Source organism: Suncus etruscus, chromosome 11 (assembly GCF_024139225.1).
Source record: "Suncus etruscus isolate mSunEtr1 chromosome 11, mSunEtr1.pri.cur, whole genome shotgun sequence".
In the NCBI taxonomy this organism is placed as follows: Eukaryota; Metazoa; Chordata; class Mammalia; order Eulipotyphla; family Soricidae; genus Suncus; species Suncus etruscus.
The window spans coordinates 7,654,959-7,669,952 of NC_064858.1; the positions used below are offsets into that span (position 1 = coordinate 7,654,959).

The 14,994-nt window shown below is 49.9% G+C and overlaps 2 protein-coding genes across 3 annotated transcripts in view; one reads left to right on the plus strand and one right to left on the minus strand.

Moving 5' to 3' along the window:
• Nucleotides 1–14,994, minus strand: part of SLCO3A1 (solute carrier organic anion transporter family member 3A1) — a 51,986-nt gene that overhangs the window by 21,246 nt on the left and 15,746 nt on the right. The gene's annotated exons all lie outside the window — the stretch shown is intronic.
• Nucleotides 5,699–8,118, plus strand: LOC126022868 (cold shock domain-containing protein E1-like). Its single transcript, XM_049783900.1, has one exon. It carries the CDS (start codon nucleotides 6,082–6,084, stop codon nucleotides 8,116–8,118), a length of 2,037 nt encoding a protein of 678 aa, XP_049639857.1. The 5' UTR covers nucleotides 5,699–6,081.

A 14,994-nucleotide genomic window follows, 5' to 3' on the forward strand; every position in this document is an offset into this window, starting at 1 on the left:
ACGCCTTACCTCTTGCACCACCACTCTGGCCCCCAAGCTAAAACTTCTAACGACAGTCTCTGAGTTGCGCAAACTTGCAGTGCCACCGGCCCTTCTAGAAACATTTCTGGCATCGACGCCTGTGGGAATGAAGGGGCACTGGGCAGGTGACCTGGGGCAGAGGGACCTTTTGTCAGCCAAGTCACGTTCCAGAACTTGCCAGCGGCACTACAGGTGGGCAAGGCCACCTCAGAAAAGTAGCTTCTAAGGGTGGGTGGGTGTGACTGTCGGGGCGTGGGAACCCGTCATGAATGCCAGGTCCTTTCGTGGGTGACCCCTGAGCACAAATCCAGGTGCATGTCCTAAATATCTACAAGGTATTTTTCCCTGTTTCTTTGTAGACATTTGCACTTGCCTTGAATGCAGCCAATCTGGGTTCGAACCCCGCATCCCACAGAGTCCCCCAAGCCTACCAGAAGTAATTTCTGAGCACAGAGGCAGGAGTCACCCCTGAGCACTGCCAGGTGCATGCCATCCTCAAAACAAAACAAAATACCTTCAAATAAACACAAACTAAAAATCAAAACAGATCTGTGCTTATTGACTGCGAATCCTGTTACTTTTGACTATTTTACTGTTTGGGTCAAATATTTATTTTTTGGGCTGGTGGCATCTTGGTTTTTTTTTTTTTTCATATAATCTACCATGCCATCTGCATGCATGGCTATTGGTTTATACAGACAAGAGGTTCCACTTATTTTGGGGGGGAAGGATGAACTAGTGCCCGGGATGAGAAGAGGGACCGGAGAAGACACACACAACTCTGTTTTCCCACTGGGAACACAACTGAAGTTGGTGACTCTTTACACAAAGTCTATGCCCCAGGGGGACACAGCCAGGGGCTCTCTATCCCCAGCACTCCCTGCCTGCCATACCCATGTTCACTCCACAGTCCCCTTACCCTGTTTTATTCCTTTTTTTTTTTTTTTTTTAGGGGAAGGACCACACCCAGTGAGGCTCAGGGGTTACTCCTGGCTCTGCACTAAAAAATTGCTTCTGGCTTGGGGGGAACCATATGAGACGCTGGGGGATCAAACCGAGATCTGCCCTAGGTCAGCCGCTTGCAAGGCAAACGCCCTATCGCTGCGCCACGGCTTCGGCCCCTACCCTGTTTTATTTCTGCCCTGCTAACCTCTCTTGTAAATTCGTGGTTGGGGCTCCCAGATCCCCTCTCAGCAGAGCCAGTGAAAAATATTATTGGGCACAGGAAAGAGCTCATTGTGGAGGCTTGCTGGCGGCTTCGAACCAACAATGAAGTCAGAGGAGGCACAGGAAGTGGGGGTTTCCTATCTGGAGGGGACAGTGTCCCAAAGTGGGTTGGACCACGTGGACTGGGGTGACCCCCCAGTACTGCCCGCAGGACCCTGAAAGGGAGCAGGTACCTCTCAAAGACCAGTCTCTTCTAGCAGTGGTTAGACAAGGAGCTGAAAGTGGGGGATGGTTCAGGGATGCCTCAAAGCAGCCCTAAAGAGAGCTGGGATCATCCCAACTCAGCTAGAAATGCTCATTCAGGGCCCGGAGAGATAGCACAGCGGCGTTTGCCTTGCAAGCAGCCGATCCAGGACCAAAGGTGGTTGGTTCGAATCCCGGTGTCCCATATGGTCCCCCGTGCCTGCCAGGAGCTATTTCTGAGCAGACAGCCAGGAGTAACCCCTGAGCACCGCCGGGTGTGGCCCAAAAACCAAAAAAAAAAAAAAAAAAAAAAAAAGAAATGCTCATTCAGCATGAGGCCTGGGGGGGGGGGTCCACTAATCATCACCCTTACCTGACCCCCGACTTTCTACCTCGGTTTCTCCTTATGAGCTTGAGACGGTGTCTGAGAACAGAAACGGGGTCACGGGCATCATCCCCCAGTGCATTCTGAGCCCCAACAAAATGCTCTTCCCAGCCCAGAGCTGTTTCTACACAGTAAGGGTAGGGATCACGCCTTGGGGGCCATCACCTACCAAAGCTCCCCAAATGTGCAGGCCTCTCATCTCACACACGGGGCAGCCTATGCCTCCCTCAACAGGTTTCTTGATGTTCCCACTGCCCCACAGGTAAAGTGCCTGTTCCCCACTAGGCCCCCTTCCCCTCTTTCTGTCCCATGGGAGGGAGGCCAGGGGGGGCAGATCCTGCAGACCAGCCAGGCCTGGAGCGGGAAGGCAGGTGGGGGGGGGGTCAGGAAAGCGGGTACTGTGCCCTGCTCCCTGCCAGGCCACACCCCGGAGAGCACCCCCTGCTCAGGGAAATCCCTACCTGGACAGACGCCGGAGCCAGAGGGCCAGAAGGGGCCTCGGCACAGCCAGGAGGCCTGGGGGAGAGGAGAGAAAGGACAGTGAGGAGGCTGCGGCCGCCAGGAGGGGACAGGACAGCAGGGGAGGGGCACTGGCAGCAGGGGGCGCTCTCACGCTCACACACAGACGCATACATATGTTACATGTGCAAACACACAACGACATGCATTCACATATCAACACATACCACTCATACATACATACACCCACATACATGCAAACATTAACACAATATTTATGCAACACATATACATCAATACACATAAACACACACATATAAATACATGAGCATACCGGGCCCCTTCATGGAATCCCCCTGGGAGGCATGAGTGAGGGGGCCTTTCACTGACCACACACGTCCTCCGGCCCCGCTGTGCAGCCCCATCAGAACAATCCCCCACTCCATCAGCCCCGGGCCCCATGAGCTCACAGGCAGCACCCCAAAGCCAAGGCAATGTGACCCAACCTTCCTGGCACCCATTGACCAACCCACTTCGAGCAGACCCAAAGACTGTGTCAGCTCCCCAAGGCCAGATGCTTCTGCTGGACTCCATCCCAGAACTTTCTTTCCTCCAAGCAAGAATATTTCTTGTCTCCCACTAAATACAGGGCTTTGGGGCTGGGAGATGGGACAGCAGGGAGGGTGCTTGCCTTGCACGCGACTGACCCAGGTTCAATGCCCGGCACCACAAGGGTCACCTGAGTATGGTAAGGAGCGAACCCTGAGACAGAGCTAGGAGTGATCCCTGAGCACTGCCAAGTGTCGCCTACAAACTAACCAAAAACTAGCTCTTTCTGGAGCACAAGGATGGCCAGGCATTGCCATCTATGCCCCTCAAAGACAAATGTTTGGGTGACCCTGGACCCCGACTTCTCTGCATGTTTCCTGCCACAGTGGTATGAGATAGCAATCAACTCAAAACCCTTGCTTGTCACTTGCTTCCTCTGGGCGGGCCCAAAGTCCACACCAAGTCCCTTCAGCTCCTTCATGCGGTGGCATTTGGTCTCATGGACAGGGGACTAGGGGCTAAACCCCTGTGGGGGTACTTGATGCGAACTCGCATATTCCATCCTCTGAGAGAGTCCTGAGCACTGGTATGCAGAGAATCCAGATATGGGTCACAGCATCTCCTAAGCCGTCGCTGCTGTGAACATGGGTCATGGATGCTCATGGACCTGGGTCTGGGGGTAGCCACTGGCCAAGAACCAAAAAGTGGCTCCTTCTGTGACTCCCCAGAGAAGCAGCTTGAAACTTGGGGGTGTCTGAGAGGCAAAGCTGGGTGAGAGAAAGCCAGGGACAGGTCACTCCCATTTGACGCGCCGTTGTAGCAGGTCAGCCCCTGAAGAGGTTGACTGATGGTGGGATGGAGAATGAGGCCCTTCTCTTCCAGCTCGGAGCATGCATCTGCCACCCTGTCTAGCCCACGGTTCTGAGGTGAAACGGCGGGTAAACAGCTCGCAGACAATCAGGCTCATGGAAATATTTGCTTTATTCGGATGGACAAAACTGAAGTCCAAAGACTCAGATTCAATTCCAGCCAGCAAAAAAGCTCCTCGCCTTCCACAGACCCCTGCTCTTATACTCTAGAGTCAGGTCCCACCCAATGGTGGGATCAGATACCAACCAATGGTGGAAGCAGAATCAGGTCCTACCCTAGGGTGGGGGCAGAATGCCAGGTCACACCCTAGGGTAGGGCACAGATTAGGGTGAGCAACATAGTAATCCCCCAAAATATTTACATACACAACAATTCCCCCTTTTGTTTTTAGTAAACAAACAATATTGTCTACAATTATTAAAAGAAAAATTTGTCAATAATAAAAGAGCGGCTGTTTGCATAAGCGCATCACAGGAAAATGTAAAGAAAAACTTCTAACCTAAGCACAGGGTGTCTAAAACCAGAAACATGTATCAAGGAATCAACTACAAGCTCCTGAGAAGATAAATCTAAGACGTACATAGATCTTTCGAAGAGACACCAGAAAGGTTGTGTAGCAGGCAAGAAGAAGCACCTTTTCTTTATTTGTTGTTGTTGTTGGTGGTGGTGGTGGTCGTTTTTGGGTCACACCTGGCAGTGCTCAGGAGTTACTCCTGACTCCACGTTCAGAAATCGCTCCTGGCAGATACCGGCATTTGAACCAATGACCTTCTGCATGAAAGGCCAATGCCTCACCTCCATGCTATCTCTCCAGCTCCATTTTCATTCAAGTTCAGGTAGACCAGAAAGCCCATCTTTGAGGGCATTGAACTAGGCCTTTATTTCGGAAGAAGTAGCACATACACCCTCTGCACAGTGGGGAGCCACTGCAATGATGATCAATAGGTATCTGAATTTAGTCCAAGTTCTTAATCCGGTCTGAAGTCCATAAGATGTCTGAAATTGATGTCGACTATTTATAGATGGGAGCTTAAGTCACAAACCAAAACAAAATGTTTAAGGCAGAGACCCTCCCTGTGTAAATAAACAACTTGAGGGCCCATCCAAAATGGATGGAACCTTCTATAAACCTAGTATTTTGCCTATGATGCGCCCACGCAAAAAACCCTGAGAACAGACAAAAATATCATTTGGGAAATTATAGACAATAATATATAACTCACAAACCTAAAGTCAAGAAAGCAAAACCTTAATGTAATACAACATCGATTCCTAATATTAAAAACTAAAATAGAAAAACATTAATTACGATAGTCAAAAGAAGTGTAGTACCAAACATAACTTCAAAGGATTACAGTTATAGGAAAAACAACAGATGTAATTTCTACAGAGTTCAATACCGATCTGTAAATATGAGGGGTCTGGAACTCCAAAAAGACCGGCAGAAGACACTTGATGGGTCTGGAAAAGCGGGTTGAAGCCTGTACAGGAGATAACATCAAGCTGAATGAAGAAGGAAGGCCAGTACAGTCATCCATGTGTTGGGGCATCCCCAAGCGTTACATCATTACATCATAAGTTGGTTGGGCTTCTGTATTTCCTTTGGGATCGGTGCAATCTTGGGGTAGCCATTGTAGAAACGGTCAACAATAGCATTTTGTATGTGGATGGAAAACCAGAAATTCAGATAGCACAGTTTAACTGGGATCCAGAGACTGTGGGTCTTGTCCATGGATCTTTTCTCTGGTGTTACATTGTGACACAAATCCCAGGTGGCTTCATTTCCAACAAGTTTGCAGCATATATGGTGTAAAACTCCAACAGTCATGGATTTCTTCTTCCCGCCGAGATCAGGAAGCTTGTAGTTGTGGGTGAAGGAGATGGGTTGCACATGTGAAATCAGTTCTGAGGGTCCAGGGTTCAGGTCCCTGTCCGGGCGTCATTAAAAAACAAGGCCTGCAGGCTGCAAAGGCAGAAGGCTGAATGAACGTTGCTGGGTGAGTATGAAGTGTAACAGAACAGACTTTACCACCTGAAACTGCTGCTTCAAGTTAAGATCAGCAAGGAATAAACCTCGAAACAACCAACAAGACCAAAGAAGAGTACACTTAAGTTGAAGACACAACACTTGATCTGAAACAAGAAGTTTGTGCCTACTCAACAGCTTTGAAAGAGCACTTCCCAACGCTGCTAGTAGTCTTTGTTTTCTTCAGTGCTGTACTGTGAGATTGCCCGGTGCAGCAGCAGTTGTATTCTTTATTAGCTTGATAGATCATTTTCTCTCGCTCTTTTTTTAATACTAGCAACTTTCACCCTTTGAAACGTGTGCTGAAAAAGAAAAGTCAGCAAATACTACTGAAAGTGCAATATTTGATTATCGCTGCGAGATGAGCTTTGATCCAAACCTTCTCCACAACAATGGACACAATGGGTACCCCAATGGTACTTCAGCAGCATTGCGTGAAACTGGGGTTATTGAAAAACTGCTAACCTCTTATGGATTTATTCAGTGTTCAGAACGTCAAGCGAGACTTTTCTTCCACTGTTCACAGTATAATGGCAACTTGCAAGACTTAAAAGTAGGAGATGATGTTGAATTCGAAGTCTCATCCGACCGACGGACTGGGAAACCCATTGCTATTAAACTGGTGAAGATAAAACCAGAAATTCTCCCTGAAGAACGAATTAATGGACAAGAAGTATTTTACCTGACGTACACCCCTGAAGATGTTGAAGGGAATGTTCAGCTGGAAACTGGAGATAAAATAAACTTCGTAATTGATAACAATAAACATACTGGTGCTGTAAGTGCTCGTAACATTATGCTGTTGAAAAAGAAACAAGCCCGCTGTCAGGGAGTAGTTTGTGCCATGAAGGAGGCGTTTGGCTTTATTGAAAGAGGTGATGTTGTAAAAGAGATATTCTTTCACTATAGTGAATTCAAAGGTGATTTAGAAGCCTTACAGCCTGGAGATGATGTGGAATTCACAATCAAAGACAGAAATGGTAAAGAAGTTGCAACAGATGTCAGATTATTGCCTCAAGGAACAGTTATTTTTGAAGATATCAGCATTGAGCATTTTGAAGGAACTGTCACCAAAGTTATCCCAAAAGTACCCAGTAAAAATCAGAATGACCCGTTGCCAGGACGCATCAAAGTCGACTTTGTGATACCTAAAGAACTTCCCTTTGGAGACAAAGATACAAAATCCAAGGTGACCTTGCTGGAAGGAGACCACGTCAGGTTTAATATTTCAACAGACCGACGTGACAAGTTAGAGCGAGCAACCAACATAGAAGTTCTATCAAATACGTTTCAGTTCACGAATGAAGCTAGAGAAATGGGTGTAATTGCTGCCATGAGAGATGGTTTCGGTTTCATCAAGTGTGTAGATCGTGATGCTCGTATGTTCTTCCACTTCAGTGAAATTCTGGATGGGAACCAGCTCCATATAGCAGATGAGGTTGAGTTTACTGTGGTTCCTGATATGCTGTCTGCCCAAAGAAATCATGCTATTAGGATTAAAAAACTTCCCAAGGGCACAGTTTCATTCCATTCCCATTCAGATCATCATTTTCTGGGCACTGTAGAAAAAGAAGCCACTTTTTCCAATCCTAAAACCACTAGCCCAAATAAAGGCAAAGAAAAGGAAGCTGAGGATGGCATTATTGCTTATGATGATTGTGGGGTGAAACTGACCATTGCTTTTCAAGCCAAGGATGTGGAAGGCTCGACTTCTCCTCAGATAGGAGATAAGGTTGAATTTAGTATTAGTGACAAACAGAGACCTGGTCAGCAGATTGCAACTTGTGTGCGGCTTTTAGGTCGTAACTCCAACTCCAAGAGGCTCTTGGGTTACGTGGCAACGTTAAAGGATAATTTTGGATTCATTGAAACAGCCAATCATGATAAGGAAATCTTTTTCCATTACAGTGAGTTCTCTGGTGATGTTGATAGCCTGGAACTGGGGGACATGGTTGAGTACAGCTTGTCCAAGGGCAAAGGCAACAAAGTCAGTGCAGAAAAAGTGAACAAGACACACTCAGTGAATGGCATTACTGAGGAAGCTGACCCCACCATCTACTCTGGTAAAGTCATTCGTCCCTTGAGGAGTGTGGATCCAACACAGACTGAGTACCAAGGAATGATTGAGATTGTGGAGGAAGGAGATATGAAAGGTGAAGTCTACCCATTTGGCATAGTTGGAATGGCCAACAAAGGGGATTGCCTGCAAAAAGGGGAGAGTGTCAAGTTTCAATTGTGTGTTCTGGGCCAAAATGCACAGACTATGGCCTACAATATCACACCCCTGCGTAGGGCCACAGTGGAGTGTGTGAAAGATCAGTTTGGCTTCATTAACTATGAAGTAGGAGATAGCAAAAAAGCTCCTCGCCTTCCACAGACCCCTGCTCTTATACTCTAGAGTCAGGTCCCACCCAATGGTGGGATCAGATACCAACCAATGGTGGAAGCAGAATCAGGTCCTACCCTAGGGTGGGGGCAGAATGCCAGGTCACACCCTAGGGTAGGGCACAGATTAGGGTGAGCAACATAGTAATCCCCCAAAATATTTACATACACAACAATGGTTATCCTAACTCTGCCTTATAGTGATGGCTTATAATTTCCCTTGACATAGGGAGATCCTGTGACGCTTACACCAAGTCATCCAACAAGGGGACCCAGCAATGCTGCCTCCATCTGGACAGGAGGAAGGACAGGAAGTGACTGTGGATGGAGCCTTGAGAGGCCGAGCTGGCATAGAGCTTGGAGCAGAGGCCGGAAAAGCAGCTGCTGCAGTGGAAGGGAGGTGAGGTCTGGGCCGGAGAGTGTCCTTCAAGTGCCTTCCTGTCCCTCTCACTGAAGGGAGCTGGGGACAAGCCTGAGGGCCACATTTGCCGGCTCAGGCCAAACATCAGCTGAGGACAACGGGCTCAGGGCAACAGGCTGGCTAGACCCTGGGAATCTGTAAGTGTCACATGGCATTGCCGGGGCACCTTGAAAGCTGCATCTGTAGGCCTGCCCTGGCCACACAACTCGGAGATACCTCATGCCTGGAACAGGTTCCTGGCTCACCCTAAATTCACTCAGGGGGTCTGCGAGCAGCTGCTGAGGCGGCATAAGGATTGCTTAACTGTTTCTCCTGAGTTTCTTTCTACTGGCCTCTGGCTGCTGGTTGTCTGCAACCGGCACTGTTTCACTAGCGTGGTTGTAAGGCCACAGCCAGTGGTACTGAAGGGTGGAGAGCTATTCCCGGCCTGCACTCAGAGGACCACACTCCAGGCTTCCGCTGCTCCACTCACTCGTTCTCATGTGGGAAGCACTTCCAGGGCTCAGCCACTGTCCTGGGACATCCACCTATGTTTTTATCTCTTTTCTTAACGTCTGACCCAAATGAAAGCCCAAGGCTGGACCTGGGGTCTCTAGTTTCATTCACAAATGAGCCAGAATATCTGTAAACCCCAACCCTCATCCAATCCCCATGGCCTGGTGTCCTGATCATACTCTCTGCCCGGTGACACTAAGGAAGCGAACTTGTCAACTGCGACCTCAATTCCAAGAAAATATTAATTTGTTTGTTTTGGGGCCACACCCATTGGAATTCAAGGGTTACTCTTGCCTCTATGCTCAGAATTACTCCTGGCAGGCTCAGGGGATGCTATGGGATGCTGGGAATTGAACCCAGGTTTGCTTTGTGCAAGACAAACACCTTTCTTTCTGTTTTATGGCTCCAGCCCCAAGCAATCTTGCCAATAGTGACCCCATTGAGGGCAAGGCCAACTCTATCCTGTTCGCTATTGTACCCCAAGAGCCCATGATAACACCTAGTCTCCAGCCCTGCACCCCTCAAAAAGGGCTTACTAAACACTGTGGGGGTCTCCATTCACCTGGCAGACTGGGGTAAGATGTCCAGGGAGCAGGGGACCAAAGCTGACAGACTCATGGGGTGCAGAAATGTCCATCAGTAACAAGTTAGATCATGGAGAAAAATCACTAGAAAGGGGGGACTCACCCTCAAAACCAATCCAGAAGCATGAGACCCTTGTAGGAAGCCAATTGGCCCAATTGGTCCAACCAATTTGAAAATACCCAACAATCCGGATATTGTAGGTCGTTTTCACTCCCCGAAGGAAATTTATTCTGCACCCACCCACGTACGCATCCTTATTCTAAAAGCATGTTTGATAGTCGGAGGTTTAAGGGGTGTGTCCTGTTTGTTCCCTCCCCAGAATTGGCTTCTGACTTCACACCAGTAGGAGGAATAAAGCTGGGGTTCCCCTTACACCCCCAGCACTGAAATCCCTGAGCACCACTGGGGTGGCATGCTAGGATTCTGCACCCCAGGACCTGAGCAGGGGCCAATCCGTGGGCTCCAAAAAGCGTGGAGTGGGGGTTTCCACGCAAGTCTGCGGTACTAGGAGGGCCATATTGGGGCACACGTTGGGTGCTTTCCTGGCTCAGTCTGGAGGAAAAAAGCTTTGTACTGACTGTGGAAACAGCTGGCCAGAGGTGCTCTGGGCCAGAATCATTGCCCTGAGAAACAGCCTGGAAAGAGAAGCTCTGCTCCTGGCCCCTGAGAAATGTCAACAAAGGGCGCCGGGGAGCCAGAGCAGAGCTGGTCACACCCCATCTGTGTTTGAGGGTACAGGGGGTGCACAGGCCCCGCTGAGTAAACAGTGTCTGGCAGACAGAGGGGGGGGGACACTGAGCTGAAAACCACCCCCCCCCCAAACACACATATACTCAGAGCCACTGTTTTCACTGGCGACTTCACCCACCTCCACTCCCCATTGGCTGCATCCTGAGCCCCGCTGCTCCATTCTGGAACATTCTGAAGGGTCTCAGAATGAGAGGTTGGTGTGGGTCCAATGACACTACCCTGTCCTCCTCTCCCAGCCAGCCAGGTAGGACCAGAATCTTCACCCATCTTGTGCTCAGGTCAGCTGTGTGCGTGCTGGGACCTTCCCCCACTGAATTCTGGGTGGCCCTCAAGGCAGACTTTTTCCAAAAAGTTTTTGCCCTTTAGCATAGAACAGAGCCAAGGGGATTATGCTTCCCTGGTAGCTGAGCAAATGTCACAGAGCACTGGAATGTATGACTTGCAGGGTTTAGTCCAGTCTGGCTTCCGTTCCGGCTTCCACCCCAACCTGGCCCCCAGGGGGTGCTGCAGAGTCCAACCCACTGGACAGAGAGCGCCCCTGAACCCCAGGAAGAGGCCAGAAATGAGAGAGCTGGCTGAATGGCACTGAGCCAACACATGCCCCCAGATTCACGCTCTGAGCAGCCAGAGAGCAGGAGCCCATGGATTTGGGGGATGCCTCCAAGTAGGGTCTCTGTACCTCATGGCTGGCTTCCAGGACCCACGGGAGCAAAGACTCTGCACCAGACAGATGCGAAGGGCCTAGCACCACAGGGGTGACCTGATCCCAGGGCCTGGCCTCCCCCCAACCCCCCCAGACGCTCGGGAAGAGCCTTCCCGAGACGCATCACTTTGGCATGTGGGTTATTTTGAGCCAAGGTCAGCCATGACCTCCTGAGAAAACTTTCCATTCGCCAAACTCCCTAAAAAAAAAAAACGGGAACACGGTGGGGGTGGGGCAAAGGGGGGCTGTGACCCAAGGTGTTTACTGGAAATCACCCCAGTATGGGAGAAAGACATTAATGAATATGGCGGTAGCAGCCTCTGTCACAGGGTCTGTGGGCTTCATCCAGAAGTCTGGGAGTGAAGTCTGGCTGAGGGTCATGTGGGGTCCCCCCAGACTCTTCCCTGCCCTCGTGCTCATGACTTGGACCCCATCTTCTCCCCATCTGTGCTGCCATTAACATCCACAGCCATAGCCCCTCCATCCGGTTCTGTCTGCTCTGAGGCTTATCTGAGTGGGGTACAGCCTGCTAGGAATTTAGGGTGCTGAGGATTGTAATCTCCCTGCCTCTCGAGAGGGGGTCCTCCATGGAAATTAGCAAGCATGCACCCCAGTTTTATGGTGCTGACGACAGCTGTTTCCGGAGGACGTCCTCCACGTCTTTGGGCTGTGCAGGACAGAACCATTCTAATCTAAAGACACAAACAGCAAGGAGGTTATGGGGAGGACGGTTCTGTGAGGGGGCCACCATGCTGGATTTTGGGGTACAGCCCTTCCAGGCCCTGGTGGGTTTGTCCCCCTAGAAGGCAGTGACCCCCGCCTCACTTCTGCTTCTTCTGCTCCCTTCCTACAGCAATGCTGAAAAGGCCTTTCATTACCTGAGTTTTTATTGCAAACCCTGATGCAGGCGCTGTTTGTGCTGAATTCGACTGATTCTTATCACTTAATCACTTCCAGGCCTGGTTGAGATTGTGGGGGGGGGTCTTGGGGTTAGAAAAAATAGAAGTCATACGCAAGGAGATGAAGGTATTTTGGGTTTCTGCAGAGGCAAACTTGTTCTGGATCGTTCACAGATAAGGGTGTGCTGTGGACCAAATGTCTGCCTCCCCTACTCCTGTACCCCTATAATTCTTAGACTAAAAGGTGACCCCATATTGTGAAGATAGCAGGGAAGAAAGAACTGGGGTATGTTTTATGGGAAACACAGAGATAGATGTTGTGGGCAGATACCTCAAGAATGGGAAGTGGTTCTCAGTGGGGACCCCATTTCTTTATTATTATTATTATTATTTTTTGGCCACATCAGGTGAAGCTCAGGAGTTACTTCAGGCTCTGTGCTTAGAAATTACTCAGGGGTAAAACAAAAACAAACAAAAAAAAGGGCCTGGAGAGATAGCACAGCGGCGTTTGCCTTGCAAGCAGCCAATCCAGGACCAAAGGTGGTTGGTTCGAATCCCGGTGTCCCATATGGTGTCCCATATGGTCCCCCGTGCCTGCCAGGAGCTATTTCTGAGCAGACAGCCAGGAGTAACCCCTGAGCATTGCCGGGTGTGGCCCAAAAAACAAAAACAAAAACAGAAATTACTCAGGGGACCCAATGGGATGCTGGAGGTCAAAACCGGATCAGCTGCTCTCAAGGCAAGCACTTCCCTCTGGGCCCAGGGACCCCATTTCTGCTCAGTATCCCCCAAAGAGAAATAGGGGATCAAGGGATACCCCGAGTCAGTCTGACAAGGAGAGGAGGCCCCCTCCTGGGTTGGGGTGACCCAACCGAACTCCTCAAAGGTGACTCTCTGGGAATAGCCATAGACCCCACTCATTGCCCATTCCTGAGGGCTTTTTTGGGACCTCATGCTCTGTCTTGTTCTGTTTACCACTCACTTATCAGAGACCCTTCACAGTGAGCAGAGAGACCACCGCAAGCTCTCCTGGCCCCTGGGGGACCCTCCCCATGACGTGGGGCACTGCCGAATCAATTCTGCATCGTGATAGCACCTCTATGTAGGAAAAGCAGCCCCTAAATGTCAAAGAGTTCTTCCTCCTCCACCCCCTCCTCCAGGGGTCCCTCAATCCATCTCCAAGGTGGGGGGGCACTCCAAGGCCAGGAGTTAAGGCTGAGCCCTCATGATCATGGGCTCCCCTTGGAATGTTCCAGGCTAGAATGAGCATCAACATGGCCTGCATGTAACACAGAGAGATTTCACCCCAGGCTGCAGGGCGAGCGAGCAATCCTCCAAAGCGGCCCCCGGGAAACAGTGCTGGACACAGGCCTCAGCTTACTTGCCCTCAAATCCCTGCATCTCTGACTGGCACTGGAGAGGGTCCTTGAGTCTTTGCTTTGGCACCTCATGGGCCTCTGCTTTTCCATCTGTACAATGGGATTATGGCGGCTCCCACATCATCAGCCCCAAACCCTCAGTCCTGGCTCTGTGATCTGCTCTACCAACTGCCCTGTTTCTCAGCTTGATCCTTTGTAGGGGCCTCTGTCAGGCACCAAAGAATGAGCACAGTGGTTAGGAAGCTCATCTTGAATCCAACCCTAGATGCTTCCCCAGAACCCTGCCAGGAGTAAGCCCCAAGCCAGAACTAAGCCCCGAGCACCAGCAGATGGGACCCCCAAACCAAACCAAAGCAAGAGGTTCAACACCCCAAACAAAACCCCAAACCCAAAGAATGACCTCAAGTTGGACTATGTATACACAGGGAGATGGTTTCGACACTTCAAATCCAACACTGCAAGTGGAAATTTGGGGTTCTGTGTGGTTCCTGAGGACTTCTGGGTGAGACCCCCAAAAATCAATGCCACCAGACTAAAAGGGCTGAACCGAGGCAGGGCCAAGAGAAGGAGGAGGGAGAGAGAGAGAGAGAGAGAGAGAGAGAGAGAGAGAGAGAGAGAGAGAGAGAGAGAGAGAGAGAGAGAGAGAGAGAGAGAGAGAACTTTCCAAGTGTGCTGGACCGGACTCGGAAGCCATGGAAATAAAATCAAATCTGGAAACTAGGAGTGAGCAAATGGAAAGGGAGCAAAGCCGAGACCAGCTTCTTGGGCAGAATTAGTCACAACCACACCGAAAAAGATGTTTTGTTTTGTTTTGTTTTTTTAAAGCAAATCCAAGACTTCTCTGCTTGTTCTCTTGCTGCTAGGGTGTCTCTACCGCCCCACCCAGACAGTGTTTCTTGCCAAGAGGAGTAAATAAAATCTCTGTCTCAGTACAAGAGAGATCTAGCCACCGAAAAAGGAGATAAGGGCAGGTGGAATGAAGAATGAAGCTTCGTCTGTGTCCGCATCACTCCATGTGTCCCTTCCTCCCGCAGGACAACTATGGACCCGACTTTTCCAACGAGTTTTGGGGACCAAGTAGCCTTTGAGCTCAGATCTGATCTGAGATCACAGGAGATCCCTTGACCTTAATTCCCCAAAATTCTTTGCCTTCTTTTGTGGCTTTGGAGCCTGGTAGATTTTGAGCTCGTGATGCAAAGCTCTAGCCCAGAACCTTCTCCCTGACCTGGAATTTAATATTTAAGCGGGGGTAGGTTAGGGGGACAACCAGGCTGCTGCTGCGGCTGGCCTCTCACCAGCATCTCATCTATACCAAATGTATCCCCCACATCTGGGGTTCTGAAGGGAAGGCACCAGAGATGTTTGCAAAGGCCTAGCTCCCTTGGGGCCCAGTGCCAGCGCCAAGGACATAATTCAGACCCCAGTGCCATACTTTTTGGGCCATACTTGGCTATGCTGGGGGTAATTCCTGGCTCTGCACTCAGGAATCACTCCTGGCAGGCTTGGGGGACCTAATGGGATGTCAGGGATCAAATTCTGGTAGGCTGTGTGCAAGGCAAAACCTTCCTCACCGTGCTATCACTCCTGTGACTAAATTCTAAACTCTCAGGAAGGAGACCCAGATCGATAGTAACAGCAGCAAACCCTGAGCACAGGT